Here is a 25,728-nt window from a genome sequence, read left to right as displayed (position 1 = left end):
TACCAGTTAGCTGTGTAACCTCCCCTAATCCCCTTCTCTGGGCTTCAGCTTTCAGGAAAAGAAGCGCAGGTTACCAGTTTTTGACCTGAGGGACCTGAGAAGTCCTTTAGAATTATCCCCCCTCATTTTACAGATGAAGAAAATGAGGCCTTGGACCTAGGAGATTATATGAGCTGCCCAATGTCAGACAGGTAACAAGAGTGGCAGAAGTGGTATGTAAAAGGCATTGTGCTGGCAGAACCAGTATCTTCTCACCACCTCCTATATGTCTTGCCCTATTCTAACTAGTGCACTAGGGTCCAAACAAGGGATCCTGCGTACCCTGCAATGGAAAGAGCCTTGGATTTGTGGTAAGAAGGGCCAGATTCAAATCCTAGTTCTACCTGTATGACCCTGGGCAAATAACTTCTCTCCCCTGGGGCTCAGTTTCTTAATCCATACAATTGGACATTTTTCTGGAAGATCTCTTCCAACTTTAAACACTATAAAATAATCATTTGAGGGCTAGTGATGTCATAGAGCCCTTTCAGCCATTCCCTCTGCCCAGAGGCAGCATCCTCTTACATCACTTCCTGCCCTAACATTGCCAATCTGGGGCTAAATTAGCCCTTCCAGAGCATGTCATCTGCTCCTGTACTGCAGATGATCATGGATTTAGAACTAGGAACCCAAGACTTCCCCTGGGCTTCAGCTCCTTCCTGTTAGAGACCTAGACAGAGCTGAACAGGCTGAGGGGAATTCCTGGCAATGCCAAATCCTTCAGAGAGAAGGATGCGGCTGAGGAGTACTCTATGTAGGGCTTTGGAAGGAAGAAGTGCTGATGTAATCAAGAGACATACAAACATGGTATCATAGATTTAGAACTGGAAGGGATCTGAGAGACCATTGAGTGAAACCCCCTTATTTTACAGATGAGGAAACCAAGTCTCAGAGAAGTACTTTGGTTCAGAAAGAATAATATCAGCCCATGAATAAATAACATGCATTTCTGTAGTGACTTTTATTCCCCAAGGGTTTTTGTATTTAATATCAATTAATCAGTAAACATTTATTCAGCACTAATGATGTGCCAAGCACTGTATTGAGAGCTGCGGAAACAAAAAGAGGCAAAATAAACCCTGCTCTCAAGGAGCTTACAATCTAACGGAGGAGACTATCGTTCTATTCCCACAAGAACCCCATAAAGGACACAGAGCCTCCATTATACAGATGAGGAAACTGAGGACCCGAGAAGGAAAGTGGCTTACTCAAAGTCACATAGCAAGGTTGTAACCCAGCTGGGACTAGAAGCTAAGGATCTCAGCCAAGTATTCTAGCCTCTACCACACTGCTTTATGGTCCAGTGGAAAGATCACTCAATGTAGTATCAGGTGGTCTGAGTTCAATCTTCTGTTATTTGCAGCATATGAACCTTTGGGCAAGTCCCTTAATGTCTCTGGGTCTCAGTTTCCTCAGATGCAAATGGAGGGGCTGTACTAGGTGATTTCTAAAGTGCCTTACAACTCTAAATCAATGAACATCTCCAGACATGGAGAAATATATATTAATTAGAATCAGCTAGTGGTACAGTGGATCTAGCACTGGATCTGGAGTCAGGGAGACCAGAGTTCAAATTCATCCTCAGACACTTATACTAGGTATGTAACCTTGGGCAAGTAATGTAACCTGTTTGCCTCAGTTTCCTCAACTGCAAAATGCACATAATAGTAAGACCTATTTATCAGAGTTGCTGTGAGAATCAGGAGATATTTGTAAAAAGCAATTATCACAGTGTCTAGCATATAGTAGATGATACATAAATGCTTATTCCCTCCTCTTAATAATGTTAACATAATAACTAATACCACTAACTATAGGATATATGTTAATAATTGTTAGACTGTGAGCTCCTTGAGAGTTGAGATTTCATTTGCCTTGTTATTATAGTGGAAAGAGCAATGGAATGGAAGCCAAAAAACCTGAATTTGAATCCTAACTCTGACTGGATTACTTTAGACTCAGTCTCCATTTCCCCATCTAGTAGAATAATTACATTCTGAGAAAAGAATTTTGCATATAGAAAAGCTATACATAACTGTGAGTAGCACTAATGATCCTAAGATCACAGATTTAGAATGGGAAGACCAGAGGGGTCATATGGACAAACTCCTTCATTTTATACATAAGGAACCTGAGACCAAGAGACGAAGTGACCTGCCCAAAGTCACACAGCTGTTAATCAGCAAACCTGGGATTGAAACTCAGACCCTCTGGCTCCAAATTCAAGGGCTCTTTTTAGTACTTCTTAATGTGGACTTAGCTAGGAGCATCTTCTTGAGCACAATACCTATGTTACTTCATTCCTTACCATATTCTATTGTTGATGTACAGGAAATAAAACCCAGAGAGATTAAGAAACAGTCCCCTCCCCAACAGTACAAGTCAGCAGTGGAGTTAAGATTAGAACAGAGCTCCCTTGGCTGCTGCTTGAGCATTCTTTATATTGTACCCTTCAACCTCAAAGGTTTATGCCAGTCCCCGACAGCCCACCAGATTCAGAATCTCTCTACCTATCCAAAGGAGACAAATGGTCCCATTATCTGCCTCCCAGTCAAAGCAGCAATAAGTCTTTCATCAGGAGGGCCGAAAATAACCCTAGAGGCAGCCACAGCCCCCAAACTCCCTCACAGCTTGTTTCCAGGGTGAAAAATTTAGCTAGGTGTGGTTTAGACTGTTCCACACAGCTGCTCCAAACCCTTCCTCTCTGGTCCTCCCTAGACTTTCTCATGGCCAGGTTGCAATTAATTCCCCACACAGGTGTGGTCTCCTCAAATTGAAATCTGAGAACAGGGAATGACCTCCCTGGTTAGGAAAAGCTGGATCCATGCAGAGGACTAGCTAAGTACTCTCTCATTCCTGGCTCTCTGCCCCAGCTTATTCATAACAATGAAGGCAAAACTCTCCAGCACTTTTTCATTTACTTAACACTCTCTCCAGAAAATCCCTGGTACCAGAGAGTAGAAAGTTAAAGAAACTGCCATATCTAGTGAGGAACTTGGTATAGTGAGAAGAGGGACAGTTAAGTGGTACAGTAGATAGAGAGCCAGGCCTGGAATCAGGAAGACCTGGGTTCAATCTGGTCTCAGACATTTACTAGCTGTGTGACCTTAGACAAGTCACTTAACCTTCTTTGACTCAGTTTCCTCATCTGCAAAATAAGCTGGAAAAGAAAATGGCAAACCACTCTATTATCTCTGCCAAGAAAACCCCAAATGGGTCACAAAGAGTTAGATACAACTGAAACAACTCAAAAACAACAAAAAACCTTCCTAACAATTAGAAATGGAATTGGCCTGTCTTGGAAAGTAGTGAGTTTCCCATCATTGAAGGTCTTCAAGTGTACAGTCCCTCAGTGAGGATATTACAGAGGGCATTCTGTGTCAGAGAATTAGATTGAACTCAGTGTCCTGATTTTTTTCCCCAGAGATTGAGTTTTTGTGATTCTGTGACTTCCTCCTAGCACTCACAGCTTGTATCACCCAATTCAATACTTGGGTATGACTTGGCTCGTACTACTTGGCCCATTGCTTCCTCTGCGTCTTGTTCTCCTAGTTATAATTGTGAGCACCTCATGGAGGCAGTAGTTTAGTGGATACAATCCTAGGCCTGGAATCAGGAAAACCTGAGTTCAAATCTAGCCTCAAATGCTATATGACCCTGGCAAATCACTTAGCCTCTGCCTTCCTTAGTTTCCTCAACTGTAAAATGTAAAATGCCTGCCTCACAGGATTTTTGTAAGGATCAAATGAGATATTTGTAAAACACTTAGCTCAATGCTGGATATGTAGGTATTTAATAAATGCTTATCCCCCTCCCCTTTCCTCATGATCCTGGGTCTTATCTGCTATTTTCTCTATAGCAATTCCTAGTACAGAAGTCCACACCTCAAACAGTACTTAGTAATGACTGATGATTATCATACCTTCCCTTTATACACTATTTTAAGGTTTACAAAGCATTTCCTTCACACAAAGTGCTGTGAGACAAGTAGGGCAACACCATTTGACAGATAGGGGAAACTGAAGCCCCCCAGAGGCCACAGGTTAGTTGAATGGTAATAATAGAGCCTAAAAAGTGCTACTGTCACCACTCCTCTCCATTCCTAATTTAATCCTCACAACACCCCCCTCCCCGAGAGTTGTTCTACTTGGTAAAATTTATCTCCACTTCACTCTCCTGAGGAAACAGGCTCAGAAAGGAACATGACTTTCCTGCCATCATTGTGTAACAAGGTGGTGGCTGATGATAAAACTCAAGCTGAGAGAGGGAGGGGAGTTACAGTACGGAAAGAGTGCTGAATCTTGAGACTGGTCCTGACACTTGATTAGTTGTATGACCCTGAGCAAATCACTTAACCTCTGTTTGCCTCAGTTTCCTCATCTGTAAAATGGGGATAATAATAGCACCTACCTTGATGGGTTGTTGGAAGGATTGAATGACATTTTTTTCAAAAGAGCTTAGTGCAGTGCCTGGCACACAGTAAATGCTATGTAAATGTTGTTACTGTTGTTACTTCAGTATCTCTTGGCGTATTAGTTTGCCAATTTGAGAAAAATGGAAATCATCCTCCTTTTGCTACTCATCTGACAAGACTGTTATGAGAAAGGTGCTTTGTGAACCTTAAGCACTAGACAAATGTGCACTGCTGATTCTGACTCTTAGCCCCAGAGTTCATCCAACTGCCCTACTCCTCATCCCCACTGATGCACTGCTAACTTCTTGTCCTCTTATTGTTTCTGTAGAATTGGTAGTAGAAAAAACCAACTTGAAATATGAGGAGAATGGCAAAAGCCACTGGACTTCTAGCATGTGCCAGGACAGACTGGTCGTCAGAAGGGGCCAGCAATTTTTCATCATCATACATTTCCAGGGCAGGGGCTTTGAGGCATCTATGGACAAACTCAACTTCCTCATAGAGACCGGTAAGTCCCATCCACTTAATTTTTTCCTTCTCTGGTTACTGGGGACAACAAGGCTCATCTTACCCCCATGAAGTTTAGCACCAGTCCTGCCAAGTGGTGGAGACATGCATAGCATGGGTATTTGTTACTTGGGTCTTACTGGATTATGTTCACCTCCCACCCTTTAGCCAAGGACCATCAGCCGCAAACGCTCTCCTCATATACTTGGCCTTTTATATTGTGCGAGGTCATTTTTGCCCTTCCTCTGCTCTTCCCTCTAACAATGCATGCCCAGCCTCATCAGTTAATAATGGTCATCCCTTATCTTCAGATGCAGGTGGAAGACTTCCTGCTTGCTGTTTTCCACATCAGAAAAATGTTCCCAACACCAAGTTCTACCTTACCTGCTCCTTCCCCCAAATTCCTCTTTGGCAACAAGTTAATCTGTCACAAAATAAACTCAGAGCCATCTGGAAAAGGAAATGTTAGAACAGCCCATCTGAAACCAAAGCCTAAGCCTCCTGAAAAAGGGTAGAAGAAAAAGAATATGTCTCTATATGGTTTACTTTCTAGTTCAGTAGTAAGTTTCCTAATTTTGGTTTCTACCTAGTATCATGAGTTACTTTCCCACTCCAAGCCTTACTTTTTCCATATTAAAATAAGTGAATTGGTTAGAAAAGCTGTTCCCTAAAGTCCCTTTCAGCTCTGAAATCCTATGTTCTAATGTGCCTTGCAGTTATCACATTCTGTGTTCTGGTGTTCCTATGGCTCTCACATTCTTTATTATAAGGTCCCTTCTAGTTCTATTAGTCTATGTTCTATGTTCTAGGGTCTATTAGTATACATTTAAGTGGTCACTCACCTTGAAGAATATGAGGGAAACGGGGTTTCCAGGACAATTGTGATATGGTCATCGAGTAGGAGCTTGGCTCTTAGAGAAGGAACTTAGGGTCTTCACCTCCCTCACTAAACATGAAAAGGTATCTCTCAACTGACTCCTTCAGTTATAGTCCAACCTTCTGTCCTTGAAATGGTAGGCTAAACTCTCCAAGCATAAGGCTGTTGAATACCATAAACTACCCAATCCTAGAAAAGGTCCTGTCTAGAGACATCCAAAGGCCATATTCCAGCAGCTTGGGAACATTCTATCCTCACTCCCCCCTCCCCCATATACACACACACACACACACACACACACACACAACACACACACACGCACTCTATCCTCCTTCCCTTCTGCCAAAGATGGAGTGGGCCTCAGTATCCTTAGTTGGACCTAGGAATCAGTCTTTTTTGTGCTTCTACTTAATACATTTAACCAGGCTCCCTGTACCTGGAATGCATTCCCTCCTTATCTCCACTTATGAAAACACTCTCCCTTTAAGGTCTGGCTCCAGTGCTACTTTGTCCACAAAGCATTTTCTGATCCTTTCTGTTCTTCCCAAGTTTTCTGAAGAGCACTTTGGCTGGGTCTCCACTTTACCCACCTTGAATCACCCACCTTTTCCTGCTGGAATAGGAGGAACATCCCCATTACTAGAGTGAAAACTCCTTAAGGGCAGGGACTATGTCGTTTTTCATCCTCAACCCCAGGTCTGAGTATATGGATGGCCCCACACAAAGCACATGATTAATCAATGTTGATCTGAATTAAGTTACAGACCTAGTTCTGAGCTAGCTTGACAAGGAAACAAAAATGTTACACCGATCTTATCCCCGAGGGAGGGAAACAAGACACATGTTAGAAAGAAGTAGTATATAATTAAGTACTCAACTGTGTGCCACAGACAGGCAGCAGGGCTGTGGGATTAAAATAAGGAGAAGCTGCCCATGGGCTAGAATGGTCATGGAAGGCTTCCTGGAGGAAGTGCACCTTGACTAGGGTCTCAAAGGATCAGTACTTGAATAGCTGAAGAGGGGAAGGCATTTTGAGGCTAAAGGAGAAGCATGGAGCTAGGGAGGGGTATGGGATTAGGGTTTGGTGGAGTGAGGTGTCAAGGATTACCTACCTTGGAAGGTTTGATTTAGGGAATAGGGAAATAAGGTCAGAGAGGGTAGGATAGGGCCAGATCATGAGCCTCGAGGCTGGGCCAAGGGAATAGTTAAATGAGGTTTTCTGCAACATTTAGCCAACCGTTGGCTCTCACTCCAGTGGAGAGAATTAGGGCTCAGAAAAAATCCTTAAAAATAACTTAAAAAATAACTATGGACAGGTAAACCCTCTCCCTCTATAAAATTGACCAGAAGATTTCTGTAGTTAAAACAGCCAACCTAACATGGGGAGAAGGAAAGGAGTAGAATCCCTCATGTAGAATCCTAGAACTTCAGAGATAGAAGAGACTTCAGAGGAATGATTATCCAAGCCAACTCATACCTGAATCATGAATTCCCCTCACTACATCCCTGACAAATGGCCAACCAGCCTTCTTTTGAGAATCTCCAGTGATAGGCAATTCACCCCCTCCAAAGGCAGCTCTTGCCATCAGTGGCAGCAATAATAGTTAGGAAGATCTTCCTTACACTTGCAGAAATCTGCCTCCCCATCTTACTCCTGGCTCTGACCTCTGTGGCTAAGGAAAACAAGTCAAATCCTACTCCTTCAGGAGGCAGCAATCTTATTTCTCTCTCCTAAGTTTCTCTTCTATAGGCTGAACATTCCTAGTTCCTTCCATACCATGACCTTCAGTCCTCTTGCCATCATGGTCACTGATTCTTTAAAAGGGGTCCAAGTTCCTAGGAAGTGCAGCATGTCTGCAGGGATGTCCTCTCCAAGAGGACCCATGTGCTTAAGCCTCTCCTTCCTTCTCTGCTGGAAGGAGGGTGATTGCTAATTGAACATAAGAAAGAGAGGGAAACTCCTCCCCCCATTGTTGTTACAGGCGATGGCAGGAGTAGGCCTCACTCTGGAGACGTTGGGGGGTAGAGGGAGGCATATCAGGGGCATCAGAGGGCATTTGTTGTGCCTGTCAAAGTCTTTTTCTGCCCTCTTATTGAGGACTTCAGCAAACAGAGCAAGGAAAGGCTAAATACCACAGTGCCAGTCTCCCAGCCTGTACTGATCCACCATTACAGTCACCTCCATTTTCACCAGGCCTCAGAGATCCTGGACCCAGTTCATCTTTGCTTAACGTGACCTGTGCCCTCTCAGTATGACAAAGAAGCCAGACTCAGCTCCCAGGCTTAGAATGCTGATGCTGCCCAGGGAATCACCACTGAGAGACACAACAAAGGGACAGCCCCACAGGGCCTTTTCCCCATCTAATCAATATACAGGAAGGTTCATGACCTCCACTGGATTGGAGTGGAGTAAGGGTCATCCTGATAACCAAACTCACTTGCATTATGTAGGGCTGAGCTTGTCTGGCTGGACACTTGAATTAAATAAGAGTTACCAGTCCAGATATGACTTCCCTTCCCTCCTCTCCCCACACGTTTCTAGTAAAATACTAGGTATGTCTAGTACAGAGAAATACCTAGATGCTGACAGGGGAAATAGCCAATTTTCTCTTACAATAACAATGCCTTCAATGTTCACACATATGTGAATTTTTAGTTTTTCATTTCAATTCAGCATTTATAAAATGCCTATTAAGTGTAGGGTCCTATGTTTAGAAGAGAGATACACAGAGAAAAATGATACTCAAAAAACTTAAAATTTAATAGGGGAGAGTAGGTATGTCCCCAAATAAAGCAGCGACGTGGTATGAGAGACATGGCTAGAGAGACAGGGAACCTAAAGTTACAGGCGCCTCTCTAATATGTTTCAGTTGTGCAAGTCTGGGCAAAGTAAGCTAACCTCCTAGTGCTCTGGGACCTAGTCTAGGCAATTCTCTAAAAACGAAGTTTCAGAGAAGGTCCTGATCTGCACTGGTAGAAGGATTTGCCTCATACAGGAGCTCTCTCTACCAAGAAAATAATAGGGTCCTGTCCCTGTCCTTAAGGTTGAGTGTGATGAGACAAAGGAAAGGTCCTGGCAAATCCTCCTGGGAAAATCTGAAGAGGCACTGAAAGGGATCAGAAGAGCTCCACAGAGCTAGGGAACCATACCAAAGAGAACAGCAGACTTGGAGGGACAAAGTCTGAGGTTTGAGTCCCACCTCCTACATTTACTAGATGAGTGACTGTTAGTCATTTCAACTTCTCCAAGCTCCAGTGATCTCGTTTGTAATAACAACCAGCACTTTAAGGTTCGCCAGGCTCTTTACATGCCTTATCTCATTTGATCTTTGCAATAATCCACTGAGATAAGTGCTATTATTATCCTTATTTTGCAAAAGAGGAAACTGGGGCTGGGAATAACTAAATGACTTGCCCAGGGTCATACAGATAGTAAGTGTTTGAAGTAAGATTTGAACTCATTTCTTCCTGACCCCCTTAGCAACTACCCCATGGGATTGTTATGACATGTGTAGAACAATTTATAGACTTTTAAATGCTATATGAATGTTAGTTATCATCGTCATCATTCACATTATTATTATTAGAGAAGGTAGCATATACCTTGGGCCTTGAAGTTAGGATTTCACCAGGTGGAGATGTGGAGAGGAGTACACGTAAGGCCCAGAGACAACCCATGCAGATGCCCAGAGGTGAGAGAGGGCAGAACAAGAATGAAGAATATAGGATAGAGGATCATTGGATGGGTCCTGAATATAGTGTGTGTGCAGGGGAATAATGTGAAATGAGGCTGGAAAGTTTGTAGAGTCAGACTGTGGAGTATCTTTAATGTCAGACTTAGGAGTTTGTATTTTACCTTATAGGCAATACGGAGCCACTGAAGGTTTTGAGCAGAAGAGTAATGAATTATTTTCAGAGGGCTTTCATATAGTCCTGTCTCTCATCTTGTCCTAACAACAATCCTGTGAAGGAAATAGATCACATGTTTTCCAGATTAGGAAACTGGGGTACAGAGAAGCTATAAGACTTGTCAAAGATCTCACAGTGAGTTAGTAACAGAGGTCTCCTGACTTTTAACAAATCCCCACATTCTTTCCTAGGGAGGGAACAATGAGGTCTAAATCCTAGGACCCTCTGCTGAGTGGCCTAGCATCCATTAAAACAAATAAACATTGTATGAGGCATTGGCTTCCTGGTATCAGCCCCAGCTAAGCCCAGCTGCCTGGAGATGACTCCTCACCCTGACCAGAGGTGATGCAATCCCTTAAAATCAGCGATTTAGGCCAGGGGGCCAGGACTAGCGCTCCCTCACTCTGAAGTCACTATCCTGTCCTTTTCCCTTCCTTCTTCCCAGGCCATTTCTCAACCTTTCCTTTTCCATCCCTTTCCTCTTCTTTCCCAGTATATCCCAAAGATTGTAGTAGACTGTGGAGAGAGCCCCATGGTTAAGGCTGGTTCCTTTTCTCTCACTTTAGGCCTTGATAAACCAATCCAGCAGAGGCTAATCTGGTATCTCTAGAGATTCACCCCACCTCTGAAATAAACCTCAGAAGCTTCTGATTCTATCAACTTTTCTACTTCTCTTTCATCTTCCCAGATCCCATGCCTGAAGCAATTCTTTTTTTTCCAGTTCTGCATTGTCTTCTTCCCTCCCAATCCCAGCAATTCAAACCTGAAGCAATCTTAAGACGTCAGGTGCCATCCTTCTCTTCAAGGGGTTGGGGACAAGTAATGAGAAGAACATTGTGAAAATATCATAAACACACACACACACACACACACACACACACACACACACACATCCCAGAGGGCACACAGAACACTCATGTTGCCCCAAGGTCAGTACTGCTAGGCTCATTGGTTATCTGCATCTCACCCCAAAATCTCCCCTTTACCAATATCTCCAAGAGACAGTCTGAGGACACTGGCAAACTGGAATGTATCCTGAGAAGGGTAATAAGCACAGATGCACTTGATAGGAATGGGACACTGTGGCATTCAAACTTTCACTTAAGGAACTGGGGGTGTCTAGTGTAGAAAATAGACTTAAAGAGGACATGTTTGCTGTCTTAATATATTTGAGGGCCTTTTCGTACCTGAGCCAAAAGGGCTGGACTAGGAGCAACAAATGGAAGTTTCAAAGATATTGATTTAGGGTTAATAGAAGAAAAAACATTCTAATAATTAGAACTTCCAAAAAGTGAAATGGGCTATTTTGGAAGGTAATGAGCTCTCTATCCCTGAAAGTTTTCCTACAGTGGTTGGATAACTGGCCATTTATTAAGATCATTATAGAAGAAATTCTTATTCAGATAAAAGTTGGACTAGATACCCTCTGGGGTTCCTTCCAGTTTAGATACGCTTTTGTGAACTTTGAACACAGGAAGAGAGAAATATTCTGTGTATATTGGTCAGTTCTAGGGATCTTGCTCCCAGAGACTTAACAAAGACAGGAAAGCTGATTCCCAAGTTCACTCAGATGTCCCAGGTCTCTCAGTTCTCATCCCAATCAAGCCCTTTAACCTCTCTCACCCTCACTGACTCATTTTTCAAATGATCTCTCACTTCCCTTTTCTCGTGTTGATAATTAGAGCAAAGTTCCTGTCTGCTGGGCAGCTTCTAGAGTCTGTAAGACCTTTTGCTGCCCTGTCACCCCCACCCAACAACTAAAGAAGGGCAAGGTACATACCACCCATCTTCCACAGGACAAAGGTACACAGATAAGGCAATGATATGAGAAGAAAGGTGCTTTTATATGTGGCTATGAAAGTGTGGTAGGGTGTCTGGAAAGACAAATGTCCTTCTGCTCCAAAATCCTATTCCTTTAATTACTTCTTTACCTAGGGCCACACAAAGCAAATAGTCGTGCTACATTGCTTCGTGTGAGCAAAAGGAAGTCCAGTTTTCTGAAGCAGATATTGGGAAATGAGTTTACAGAGCTCCATAAAGGTTAAATGTCTCTGAATGTCCAGGTATAGGGGAGACTATGAGAAACAGAATATAGAATGTCAGAGGTAGGAGAGGCCTTAACAGGAGTGGGGAAAGTGCATGTGACCCCTCTAGGTTCTCTAGTGAGGTCCTTTTACTGAATCCAAATGTCAAAGAATAAATCCCCTTGATAAAAGGATTTGTTCTGTAAAACTCGGACTCAGTCAAAAGGTCACACTAGAGGGCCATACATAGCCTCGAGGCCCCAGGTTCACCATTCCTGTCTTAGAACACAGACTGTTGGAGATGCAAATAACCTTAGAATATAGAACACAGAATGCCAGAGCTGGAAAGGGATCTTAGGATATAGGCTTCTTGAGATGGAAGTACTTTGGAACATAGAACATGGAGTGTTAGAGCTAGGAGGGACTTTAGATCATTGAGTATTAAAATTGGAAGGATCCTTGGAAATGATCCCCTTATTTTACAGATGCCCAACCCTCTTGTTTCAGAGACATGGTAACTGAGGTCCAGACACGAGAAAGGGATAATGATTTTGTGGCACATGGTGCTTTACTTTTTTTTTTTTTAAAGTACTTCCCCAACTTTGATCACATGTGGTCATCACAAAACTCTTGTGAGCTAGGCAGGGCAGGGCAGAGATTCTGTTCTCCATCTGACAGACAAGGAAACAGACACCCTAGGAGGTGATATCACAGGATATCATAGGTGTATCATAGGATTGAAAGCTAGAATTGACTTTAAATAATATCTCATTCAACCCATTCATTGTGCATTTGGGAAAACTGAGAGTCAGAGGAAGGGAAATGACTTATCCAAGATCATGTAGTGAGTTAGCACTTGAGCTAGGGACTAGCACACAGGTGTCTGATTGTTGGTCTCTTTCCATGACACTGATCTGGATTGTGTACATGCTCTCACACATCTATGTCAGCCTTTCTGGATGTTGGCTGGGCAGGGCAGTCTAGATCACAGCCAGCTGCTTTTCTAAACCATGCTAAAGGAGAGGGGTGATTTGAAGTATGGCACTCAATTCAATTAAACATTTATTTGAGGCTCCTAGGTTTGGAATCTAGATTCAGCTGTGCTACTGTCTAGCCTGAGGCAAGTAATTTCTCCTCTGCGGGCCTCCATTCCTCCTTTTATAAAATGTAGCATCAGACTAGATTCTGAGGGCCTTTCTAGACCTTAATATTCTAAGATTTCACACAACAGAAACGTACACACTGACAAATAGAGCTAAGTCAGACAGTGGGACTGATGGGGTAGGGCGAGGCATGGAAAGGAGTGAAGTCAGCCTGAGTTGGTGACAAGGCCTCCTCAGTCTAATAGAATTGAACTGGGTTTCAGACACAAATAGTTTCTGCCCATCTCTTGGATGGTCTCTCCTCCTTCCCAAAACCCTCTGATGTGGTTGGTCTAGGACAGAAGCCAATACTCCCCCCGCCCTGCCTACTCCCACTCCACCAAGGGTGTTTTAGATTGAACCTACACTCCTGCCCTGGGACATAAAACAGAGTATGTCAACATAGCTTGGAACCTCTGTGGGTGGTTCATTTTCATCCCACACCACCCTTCTACACTCAGCTTTTTGAAAAGGGAAGAAGTCAGAACTGTTCATCCTAAGATTAAAGATAGGTCAAAGTGAATTTTTGCTATTTCTGTCCCTAAGGGTTTGTTTCTTAGACCCTGAATATCATACAGCCTGGTAACAATCAGAGAACTTAGTGACGGAAAGCACTGTCAACTGAGACCTGAAAAAAAAAGATAAAAGGGAGGATTTGTAGAAATGGGAGATTATGGGTGTGGGACAACACCTATACTGTCATACTGTCAAATTCAGGCTCGCCCTTCTGGGGATGGAAGGCAGCAGAGAGCTATATTTAGAAATAAAGACAATACAAAAACTCAAGATAATCAATAAAAAGAAAATGTTTGTGACACAGCTAGCCTGGAACCTCAATTCACCATCCCTCTGCAAAGAACTCTCTTTCCTCTGCTACAATGTCCCCATTACAGTGGCATTTGAGTAGTGGACTGCCAAAGATGGTGCATGGGCCTTTCTGTTATTCCTCACATCACTCTCCAGAGGTCACCAATTAGTACATCTGCTGATAGCTGATAGGGATGTCCTTTGATATCAATACACCGTCCTTGCCCAAGTGCCCAGTTCAGGGACAAGAGACAAGAATAAGCAGTAGCAGTAATAGAGAGGGCTTAATTGCTTGGTTAAAATCAAGCTTATTTTTATTTATTTACTTATTTTAAACCCTTCCAAGGCCCAACTTTCTCTCCTGAGGAAGACTCCCCTAGCTAAAATGATGAGCACTCTTTTCATTTAAAGGAACTTTGCCACACTGGGCACCCTGGGCCCACTCTCCCTAGCCCGGCCCCAGTGGCCCCATACCAAAAATAAACATGAACTAACAGGAGTGATGCAGGCTTTCTCTGTGTCTTGACTGGATGCCAGGGGCCTGAGAGGAAGTTGCTGGCAAGAACTTTGTAGGGAGGCCTTTAAATGCACACTTAGAGAGTCATCAAGCCATACTTTTCCTCCTTCACAATTCTCCTCAGGGCTGACCCCATCTAGACCCAATATAAGAGGCCAGAGTCCCATTCATGAGAAATATATACATACATACATATTATATATATATATGTATATATATGTGTAAAATGTACATCTATATATATAATATGTATATATGTTTGTGTGTGTGTGTGTGTGTATATACATAAAACACGGCAGCACAGCAGCAGCCTACTGGGCCAGGAGTAAACCTATACCAGCTCCTCAAATAATTTACTGTGACCTAAGGCAAATCTTTTCTTCTCTCTAACCCTCAGTTTCCTAATCTGTAGAATGAGGGGTTTGGCCCAGCCCTAGATGATCTTTAAGGTTCCCTTCCATCCCTAAAAAAAAACCTCACTTGCAATCCTCATTAAGTTTCCAAAATCATTTTTCTCACAACTCTGTGAGATTGGTAGTGTAGGCAGTTTTATGCCCATTTTATAGAAAAGGAAATTGGGGCTCAGAAAAGTGAAGTAAGAAACCATTAGGAGTAGAAATATGAAGATTCCACTTTACCCTCTCTTTAATCTTAGGATGAACAGTTCTGAATTCTTCTCTTTTCAAAGAGCTAAGTGTAGAGGGGGTGGAATAGAATGAAAATGAACTGCCCACATAAAGGTCCCAAGCCATGTTCACATATTCTACTCTCTGTCCCATAGCAGGATAGTTTATGTCAAGTTTCCCCTTGCTCTCTACACTCCTCATGGTCATCATTTTTAAACTGAAGAAATATTCCATTTCATTTATTTGTTACAGTTTGTTTGACTGTTTCCCAATCAATAAGCATCTACTCTAGAAGAACTCTGTACTTCTGGTACAATCAATAGCATGTGACCATCTTGCTGAAGGCCATTGACCTTGGGTCAAAACTTCTCAAAGATGAGGACTGACCTTCATCCTTTTCCCATGTCCTTCCCAGGACTAGGAAGACAGTTCTCACATGTATGTTGAACTCTGTCTCTGACTAGGCATCTGTCCTGGGCCATCTTCTCTCTTTCTATCCTATTTCACTTGGTGATCTATCTCCTCAGCTCCCAGGGGCTCAATTTCATCTCTATGCCAATCACTTTCAGATGTCCTGATCCAGCCCCAAATTCTCTGCTTGACCTCCAGTCTCATATCTCCAACAGTCTTTCAGACATTCTCAACTGGATATCTGGTAGACATCTTAAACTCAACACATCCAAAACTGAACTCATTATCTTTTCCCTGAACCCTCCATCCTTCCAAATTTCCATACTTTTGTGGAGGGTACCAGCACCCTTCCAGTCACACAGGTTTGCAACCTAGACATCATACATCCTCCGCTCCTTACTCACCACTACCCCCCACCCACTCTAGTCCATCCTCCATTCAACTGCCAAAGTGATCTTCCTGGTCTGACCATGTCAACTCCTTAGTCAGTAACCTCCAGTGGCTCCAGGATCAACTCCACAATCAAGTATAAAATTCTCTGTTTGGTATCCAAAGCCTTTCATAACCTAGGACCCATATTCCCCACCCCCTTCCTGTATCACCTTTCCAGTCTTTTTACATCTTACACTGTCCATGTAGTCTTGGATCCAGTCTCACAGGGTTCCTTGCTGTTTCTCAAACAAGATACTCCATCTCTCAACTCCTTGTGTTTTCTCACGCTTAGAATGCTTTCCCTTTTCATCTTGACCTCCTGGCTTCCCTAAAGTCCCAGCTGAAATCTGACCTTATATAGAAGTCTTTCCCAATTTACCTTTAATTCTAGTATCTTCCCTATATATGTATATATACATTGTCAGCTCCTGGAGAACAGGGGCAGTCTTTTGTCTCTTTTTATATCTCCAGTGATTAGCCTGGTGGCTGGCATATAGTAGGTGCTTAATGAATACTTATTGATTGACTGACTCACTTGGGGAAGGCACTTTCCATCCCTGGACATGAGTCTCCTCAGCTGAACAACGGTCGCAAAGGAGGGCTCCCCCTAGGAAGACCTCAAGACATTTTCATAACAATACCAAAACATTTTAATTTCTAATTGAGTGAATATTTGTAAATATAACTCATATAAACAAATGATCTTTGGTGAGGGTCCCAAAGGTGCTGTGACTTTCAAATAAGATAAGGGAGGTAAAACATTTTGCTAGTCTTAAAGCACCATACAAATGCCAGTTATCATCATCATCATCATCATCCCATAGTCACTAGGCCTCTACCCTGGTGATGACATCATTCCCTGAGCCTTCTACCACACTCCTAGTGAGCTCAAGCAATGTTTATAAAGCAATATTGGAGTGTGCTGGTAAATGTTTAACAATCAGGCTCTCCTGGGGGGAAATGTATACAAAGGTAATTTTAAGCTGAATCTGTATTATTAATACTTGCTTAAGTCTAGACAATCAACAAAATAATTAATCAATTTCTGAAGTGTAAATGATCCCACTGAAAATTTAAGGATTGGCTATCTCTAAGCAGCATACTCCTTTGGGGTCTTCCTTCACTTTTAGGAGTGAAATGGGGTCCTGAGACCAAAAAGTTTAAGAACCTTCTGGATTAGACCATCTCAGCAGTCCCTTCTTGCCCTGACAGTCTATGTCCTATGTTCTAAGGACTCTTCCAGCTCTGGTGCCCTCTGGGGTGCTGAAGGTTTTAGAAGTTTCTAAAAGCCCCTGTTTTTCAATGCTGCTAGCAGTGGAAGAGGCAGCACCTTAATCTCTTATTTCCTGACACCTTCACTACAAAATAATAATAATAACTGACATTTATTTAAAGCTTTGAGGTTTACATAGAACTTTACATCCATTATCTCATTTGATCCCCCCAGAAACCCTCTAAGGTAAGTAGGACAAGTATTTGCAAACCTCAAAGCTTTACAGGCAATGTGAATTCATATTAGCTGAAGTCAAATTCATCTGCACAGTAAGGGTGAATGACTGAGTTGAGGACCATTCCTGGATTTGGCTGGAAGGGGAGAGGTAGGAGGAGGGAGCTTAGTGGGTGAGGGGAGGAGATTTCCATCTGGCAGGAGACGAACTTGAAGTCATAAGGGTGGAGATGGGAAGTGGGGAGGAAAGAGGGAAAGGGAAGAGAAGGCAAAAGGTTGAAAAGGGGCATGAGAGAAAGAGTAGGGAGCACTCCTTTGGAAGATGGGCAGGAAGACAAGAGATAGATTTATTAGGGAAAATCAGAGTCACCTGGAGGGTAACCTCAGCTTGACTTTGTGTGACGCTGTTCAGGCCTAGTGGGGATGGAGAAGGTTCAGCCTCTCCCTTTTCCATGTAGCCAGGGCCATGACTAGTGGTGGAGCTTGGAAAAGAGCCACTTGTGAGGTCTAGGAGAAACAAAGCAAGGATGTGTGGGGGTGGCACACAGACTACAGGATTCAAGACAAACAGGGGCCTAAAAACAAGAAGATAAGAGAGGAGGAAGGTTACTTGTCCAAAGCAAAGGTTGGCAAGAAGGGGGGAAGGACCATACTTTGTTCAGCCAGTTCAGAGTTATCATAATTAAAACTCCTCTTTCTGTAATGTTTTAAGGCAACAGTTGTCAAACTTTTTTAGTTTTAGGACCCTTTTATACTCAGCTAAGTGGCACAAGGCATAGAGCACTGGGTCCGAAGCCAGGAAGATGAGTTCAGACTTGGATGATCTCAGATGCTGACTAGCTGTGTGACCCTAGGCAAGTCACTTAACTGCTGTCTGCTTTAGTTTCCTCATCTGTAAAATGGGAATCATAATAGCACTTTGTACCTTGCAGACTTGTGAGGATCAAATAAGATAATAGTTGCAAAGCATTTAGCACAGTCATGTCCGACTCTTTGTGACATTTGGGCTTTTCTTGGCAAAGATACTGGAGGGGTTTGCCATTTCCTTCTCCAGCTCATTTTACAAATGAGGAAACTGAGGCAAACAAAGTTAAATGCCTTACCCAGAGTCACACAGCTAGTCAGTGTCTGAGGCCAGATTGGAAATCAGGAAGATGAGTCCCTCTTACTCCAGGCCCAGCATTCCATCTGCTGTACAACCTAACTGACCTACAACACCACCATTTAGCCCAGCACCTGGCATACAGTGAGCACTCTATAAGCATTAGATATTATTATTATATTACACTTAAAAGTAATTATTATTATATTACACTAAAAAGTAATTGAGGAACCTCTAAAGAGTTTTCCTTTGTATTGTTACAGCTATTGATATTTACCGCATTAGAAAGTTCAAACATCTGAATAATATTATTGACTTCACAGACTCCCTGAAAGAGTCTTAGAGATCCCCGAGGCTCCCCAGATTGTGGTTTTAAAACTGTTGCTTTAAAGTTTAAGAGAAAAGCGATTTCCTCACAACAACCTTGTGAGATAGGTAATAATATTTATTAAGCACCTACTATGTTCCAGGTGCCAAGCTAAGAGCTGGGGATGGAAAGAAGCAAAAGACAGTCTGGACCTCAAGGAACTTACAGCTTAAGGAGGGAGACAACATGTAAACAAATACAAAGCTAGCTATATACAAGATGCATAGGAAGTAATTAACAGAGTGAAGGCACTGGAATTGAGAGAGGTTGGGGAAGGCTTCCTGTAGGAGAAGGGACTTTAGTTTGAACTTAAAGGTAGAAAGAAAGTTCAATAGTCAGAGCAGCAGAGGGAGAGCTTTCCAGGAATGGGGGACAGCCAGAGTTAAGAATGCTTGGAGCTGAGAGATGGAGTGTCTTGTTCAAATATAACTATTTATATCTATATCTAATCTATATATTTAAAACTATTTATATCTAATCTATATCTACTTATATCTACGGGCACAGTAGATAAGAGTGCCAAGCCTGGAATCAAGGACTCATCTTCATGAGTTCAAATCTGACCCCAGATACTCACTAGCTGTGTGACCCTGGGCAAGTCACTTCATCCTGTTTGCCTCAGTTTACTCATCTGAAAAATGAACTAGAGAAGGAAATGGTAAACTACTCCAGTATCTTGCCAAGAAAACCCCAAATGGGATCACAGAGAGTCAGACATGACTGAAACGATTCAACAACCAAAACAACAGTCTGTATCTAATCTATATCTGTATTCATCCATCTCTATATTATCTCACTTGAGCCCTATGAAGAAAATCTTTTTTGAGGGGAAAGCGGTCTAGATCTGTGATTTCATCAGTATGGGGGGGGGGGGGCGGGGATTTCCTGGTGTTTGCATTTTCTCCTCTGATGCAGATTCACCACTTGTCTGTAGCTTATACTACAGACTTAGAAAGTTTTCTAAGTTTGTCTTGAAGACTTTCTTGGAGCACTGAGGGGGACTTTTCCAAGGTCACACAGCTAGTTTGTGTCAGAAGGAGGAAGGAATCTACCTCTTCCTGACTCCCAAGGCTAACCCTCTATCCATTTCATCATACTTTCTCTCTTTTGCTTAATATAGAAGACACTAGGATCCTTGTGTTAAAGATGAGAAAACTAAAACTCAGGCAAAGTGACTTATCCCTGTCTACCAGTTTGTCATTGTCAGAGCTAGGATTTGAACCTGAGTCTTCTGACTCTGCAATCAGTGACATTCCCATGAATAATAATGATAATAATAATAGCTGAAATTTATACAGCCCTGACCATGTGCCAGGTGCTAAATGTCTTATAATCATTATTTTATATAATCCTCATTACTCCATGGACTGTCAGAGATCAGAGGAAAGAACTTTAGCCACCATATGAATCCCATCATTTTATAGATAGGGAAACTGGGGCCCAGAGGAGAATGATTTTCCCAGGATCACATAGCTAGTTAGTGGAATAGCTAGAACTGGACCTTCAATCTCCTGATAGTTCAGGGCTCTTACTGGGGGAAAAAAAAGGTATTGTAGCATCTTTTTTTTTTTTTTGCATAATTGTCATTTCCTCTTTGTGGCTTTACCCTCATTTATTGACCTTGTGGTCCAGGGTTGATTTGAGGTAACTGCTACAGTCTCCTTTAACATCAGCAGGAACAGTGAGCAAAGAAATTAGGAAGCAGCTCTGGGGAAGTTTGAATTAACTTTTCCCCCCCTGTGAGTTGATCTGGGACACCAGAAGGGAGTGCCTTTTGGACAGGAAGTCTATAAAGTTCACTCAGACACCAGCAGAGAACTCTTGAGTTCCCAAGAACTTTGTTAACTAATTGGCTTTTCCATTCTTGTTTGTGGTTTTTAACTTTTGGTAAATTGCTTTATAAGAACCTTGGAAACTGTTTTTATTTGAGGATTCTTAAATATCTTTTTACCAAAAGAATTATTTGAACCCTCAGACTCAGAGTAACCCTTTTGTACTAGTCATTGGACTGTAACCAGATAAGTCTGGAACTCTTTTTAGGTCTTTAATGGAATGCATGTATGAGAGTGGAACTCCTTTGCAAAGGTTCACACAAGCATCTTAACTGGGAGATCATAAACTCACTTCCCAATGGAGTTCTCCTTATAACCAAGAGAAACAGCTAAGCAAAACAAATGGACCATCCGCCATGTCTGACAGTGTATGTAGTATTCTGTATCCACAGTCCACAACCTTTCTGTCAAAAGGGAAGGAGGTTTCATCCTCAGTCATCTGGAATTGGGATTATTCATCCTCTTAATCTGAATTCTGAAATCTTTAGTGTAGTTTTCCTTCACATTAGCATGGTCATTGTGTATATTAGTCTTTCGGTTCTTTTATTTTATTCTTCTGATCTGTATTCTACTCTTTATTCTTTGGTTCAAACAAGCCTTTTCCACCATTCCATGCAGGGACTCTTATCAGGCCCCAGTTATCCTTGATCCCCCTGGGGAGAACAGCTAAGGTGATACCCCCAGCTGGTGGCCACATAGCCTTGACTCAGGGGATCTGCGGAAGATGGAGGAGTAACTCACCAGAGGCTTTTTGCTTTACAGGACCCTATCCTAATGAAGCTGCAGGCACCAAGGCCAAATTCACCCTCTCTGACTCTATTAATGAGGGGACGTGGGCAGCCTCTGTGATGGGCCAAGAAGGCAACAATCTTCGCCTGACAATCTTCTCCCCACCCCATGCTCCCATTGGCCTCTACAAACTCTCCATGGAGGCCGTCACAGGATCGCATAGTAATACTTTCACCATCGCCAGCTTTGTGCTCCTATTCAATCCCTGGTGTCAAGGTAAGAATGATAATAACAATAGAAAAATAACTATTCCCATTTCTGTAGTGCTTTCAAGGCTACAAAGCACTTTGTTCACAATAACTTGATGAGGTAGGTGATGCAAGTCTTATTATTATCCCCATTTTATAGACGAAGGAACTAAGAGTCATTTGTTCATATAAATATTTTTTTTTTTAATTTTGTAATGTTTAACAATCACTGCCATACAATTGCGATTTTATCCCTCCCCACCTACTCCCCACTACCCCCCTCCCTCCCCACGACTGCATACAATTCTGTATAGATTCTACATATACTTCCCTATTGAGTATATTTTCACTATAGTCATGCTATGTAGTCAGACTAAGATAAATGAAAGAAATCGTATAACAAATCAGAACATGATACACAAACACATACACATACACAAACATGATCTGCTACAATATGTGAGTGACTTCCATATTTCTCTCTCTGAGTGTGGCAGGCATTTTGCCTTGAGATCCTCCATTGGGATTTTTTTTTTTTTTTGGTAAGAAGTTCTTGTGTTATTACAAAAATCTAAGTCTACCAGAAAAAACTCTCACACACTGTGATTGTTGCTGTGCATAAAGTTCTCCTGGTTCTGCTCCTTTCACTCAGCATCAGGTCATATAAGTCCTTCCAGGCCTCTCTGAAGTCTTCTTGTTCATCATTTCTTATGGCACAATAGTACTCCATTACATTCATATACCATAATTTATTCAGCCATTCCCCAATTGATGGACATCCCCTTGACTTCCAGTTTTTGGCAACTACATAGAGTGCTGCTATAAATATTTTTGTACATGTGGGACCCTTTCCCATTTTTATGATCTCTTGGGGATATAGTCCTAGTAGCGATATTGCTGGGTCAAAGGGTATGCACATTTTTGTAGCCCTTTGGGCATAGTTCCAAATTGCTCTCCAGAATGGTTGGATGCGCTCGCAGCTCCACCGACAATGAATTAGTGTTCCAACTTTCCCACATCCTCTCCAGCATTTATCATTTTCTTGTTCTGTCATGTTTGCCAATCTTATAGGTGTGATGTGGTACCTCAGAGTTGTTTTGATTTGCATCTCTCTAACCAATAGTGATTTAGAACATTTTTTCATATGATTATAGATAGCTTTAATTTCTTCCTCTGAAAATTGCCTGTTCATATCCTTTGACCATTTATCAATTGGGGATGTTCATATAAATATTGAGAGATAGAGCTAGAATTCAAACCCAGGTCTCCTGATTCCAAAACACCAGAATGCTTCTCAGGATGGGACTTAGTCCACGTCGGGACCTCTCAGGCAAAGGCACTTCTCTCTGGACCTCGGGTTTGGGCAGTGGAGGAGGCCTGCTTAAGATCTGTTGACAGGTTCCATAGTCAGATATTACTAATAATAGATGCCTTCTGAGAATTCAGTGCTGTATTTGTGCCTGAGCACTTGCTCATCTATTTTCTCATGGGTCCTGCACACAAAGCCCTGGGAGATTAGTAGATATAATGATTATTATTAACATTTTATAGATTGGGAAATTGAAGCCTAGAGAAGGGAAAAAAGTCAGTCATTGAGTTTCAGAGCTGGGACCCAGATATGTTGACTCCTACACCAGACTTCTCAACAGGGGAGATGTGGAGTAAAAAGTTAAATCCTAAAACCTTGATTCAAACTCTGAAAACAACACTCCTCTGCTGCACACTCCCATTTTTCCTTTGCTGTACCCCCAAGTCCCACAGATAATCTTAAACATAGTGCCGATAATGATGTCAGAGGTCTTAAAAATGTTAGGAGGAGGTGGTGGTAAGTAATAATAAAAATAATAACATCAATAATAGCTAGTATTTTTATGGAATCTACTATGAGTCAGGCACAATGCTAAATGCTTAACTAATATTATCTCATTTGAGCCTCACAACCATTATGGAAGGTAGGTGCTATTATCCCTGTTCTGCAGGTGAGGAAACTGAGGCAAATAAAGGTTAAATGACTTGTGTGAGGTCATACATCTAATATGTATTTGAGGCTGGATGTGAACTCAGGTTTTCCTGACTCTAGGCCAGAGCTCTATCTATGTGCCTCTTAGGTTCAACTAGACCTTGTAGCCCATAGGAAATAGATTGTAAGCACACTATTCTGTGGTTAGAAATCACAGAATATTAGAGCAAAAATAAACCTTAGTGATTATCCAACACCTTCATTTTACAGATGAAGACTAAAGAATTACAGTGACCTTCCCAAAGTCATACAGCCAGCATCAGACCTTCTTTCCCCTTCTCATCTGTCCAACTGATCCCAGAGCATCTGACTTTTGCTCTTCCCTGGATGAGTAGAACCATTCTCTAGCATCACAGGACACTCCTGTCTTCTGGAGTCAGGGAAAAGGGAAATGTTTTCCTCTCAGTAGCCCTATAAAATAAGTATGATTGTTCCTATTTTACAGAGGAAGAAACTGAGGCCCAGAGCGGTTAATTTAATTGCTCAGAATAACACAGCTTTTAAATGACAGGGCTAAGATTAGAACTCAGGTCCAGTACAATTTTTACTATCCCACATTACCTCCCTCTAAATTACCTTGAGCTATCATGCGCTATATCTGTACGGATTTTTTTGTTTATTTGTTTTACCAAACCTGATTTCATTGTGTATTAGAAACTCCCCTAGGTACCTTATCTGTAAATATAGATGTAAGGAGCACTGAGAGGATCAGTGACTTGCTCAAGGTCACACAGCTAGTATCTGTCGGAAGGCAGAACTTCCTGACTCCAAGACTGTGTGATTATTAGTATTAAGCCCACTTTTCTCAGCAGTGACACATCTTACACAACAGCCACCATGACCAATGTCAGATACTGTACAAAGAGTCAGAGTTTATGTGCAAGTCTCAGGCCAATAGTAACTGTATGCTCTCCTCTTCAGCGGATGCAGTCTATATGGATAAAGATGACCATCGGAAGGAATATGTCCTGAATCAGAATGGTATCATCTTTCAGGGGACCACTAGTTATATGAGCACGCTCCCATGGAACTTTGGACAGGTGGGTTCCTCTCCGCCCTGCTCCCCTCCCCCAGTTTCCAGGAATCAGATGCTGTGTCCTACTTCATTCAATCAATCAAGTCACCATCAAGAACCAAAAGGGTGTTCAGCCCTCAATCATTGATGTTATGGAGGAAGCAAAGACGGCTTAGGCTTAATTCCTGCCCTCTAGAAACCTTTAGTCTAACTGGGGACAGCAAATTCACATATATGAAATAACCTAAAAATGGTTGAATTCCAACTTGTGTGTTCTCAACCCTGAAGGCAATAGAAGATGGGGCCAAGGAAAGGCCAGTATAGGCTGAAGCAGTCACAAGGCATACCAGAGGAAGTATGTCTTGAAATTGCCCAGGAAGAAGAGGAAAAAGTAGAGAAAAGAAGGGTGAAAAGGGAAACCTGTGCCTGCCAGATATTTCCATAAAATCTTACATTTCTATGGTACTTTTAGGCCTCTCAGTTGCTTTCCCCATAAACAGCTCTGTACAGTAGGTGGTAAAAATATTGTTATCCTCGTTTCACTGGTAAGAAAACTGAGGTTCAGAGAGGTAAGCCCTTCTCACCCCAAAGAGCAGGCTAATCAAATCAAACAGCTAATAGATGTTAAGGCAGGATTTGAAACCAGGCCTACTGGCTCCAAGACTATTTCCCAGACACCATTCAAAGATCTATCCCTTCACAATCCCTCCATCCTTTCAGAAACATTTTAATGGGTTGCCATTTCCCCAAATCCTCATTCACAGCTAATTAGCTTTCTGGGCATGAGCCTTGCCACACTTTACTAGACTGGTTTCCAGGTGTTAGCACAGAGCACATTACTAAGTCCATACAGAAAACCTTTTTGGTGTAGTAGGGCCTGTCAAGGTTTGTGTCCTGCTAGCAAAACCTTTGAGAGCTGAGGACTATTACGAAGGACCTTATATATAGTCAATAGTTAATAAACGATAAATGAATGAGATGCATACATATCAGGCTGGACTAGATGATCTCTGAGGGCCTCCAGGTTTAGAATGCTATAATACAGTAGATAGGAAAGGCAGTTGTTAATCCCCACTTTTCAGATGAGGAAACTGAGTCCTGGAAAGGCAAAGTGAGCTGCCCAGGGACACTCAGGAGTGCCCAGCTATGAGTTGTTTCCCTAGTGGTAGGGATAGACTTGCAGGAAAACATCCACATCTCTCACAGGATGACTCTAAAAAACAGTTAGCAAGTGAGTGGATGAGTCTATTAAGAGGCCTCTGG

General features: G+C 42.3%; 2 protein-coding genes across 4 annotated transcripts in view; one reads left to right on the top strand and one right to left on the bottom strand.

Annotated features, from left to right (window-relative positions):
• The window catches only part of TGM2 (transglutaminase 2), a 55,532-nt gene that overhangs the window by 876 nt on the left and 28,928 nt on the right, over window positions 1–25,728 (top strand). Inside the window, exons 2-4 of one of the 2 annotated variants that reach the window (XM_072631554.1) lie at window positions 4,782–4,961; window positions 21,216–21,458; window positions 24,372–24,490. In XM_072631554.1, the coding sequence (XP_072487655.1) occupies window positions 4,782–4,961; window positions 21,216–21,458; window positions 24,372–24,490 (542 nt within the window). Of the gene's footprint in view, window positions 1–4,781; window positions 4,962–5,785; window positions 5,921–21,215; window positions 21,459–24,371; window positions 24,491–25,728 lie in introns of those variants that run through there. The other variant, XM_072631555.1, reaches the window with a different exon arrangement.
• The window catches only part of RPRD1B (regulation of nuclear pre-mRNA domain containing 1B), a 137,919-nt gene continuing 133,900 nt past the window's right edge, over window positions 21,710–25,728 (bottom strand). For both annotated transcript variants that reach the window (XR_011972058.1, XR_011972059.1), the window contains one exon: window positions 21,710–22,937. The gene's annotated coding sequence lies outside the window, so the exon portion shown is untranslated. The remainder of the gene's footprint in view (window positions 22,938–25,728) is intronic.

The sequence above is a fragment of the Notamacropus eugenii genome, chromosome 1 (assembly GCF_028372415.1).
Source record: "Notamacropus eugenii isolate mMacEug1 chromosome 1, mMacEug1.pri_v2, whole genome shotgun sequence".
NCBI lineage: Eukaryota > Metazoa > Chordata > Mammalia > Diprotodontia > Macropodidae > Notamacropus > Notamacropus eugenii.
This window is presented reverse-complemented; position numbering and strand designations above follow the sequence as displayed.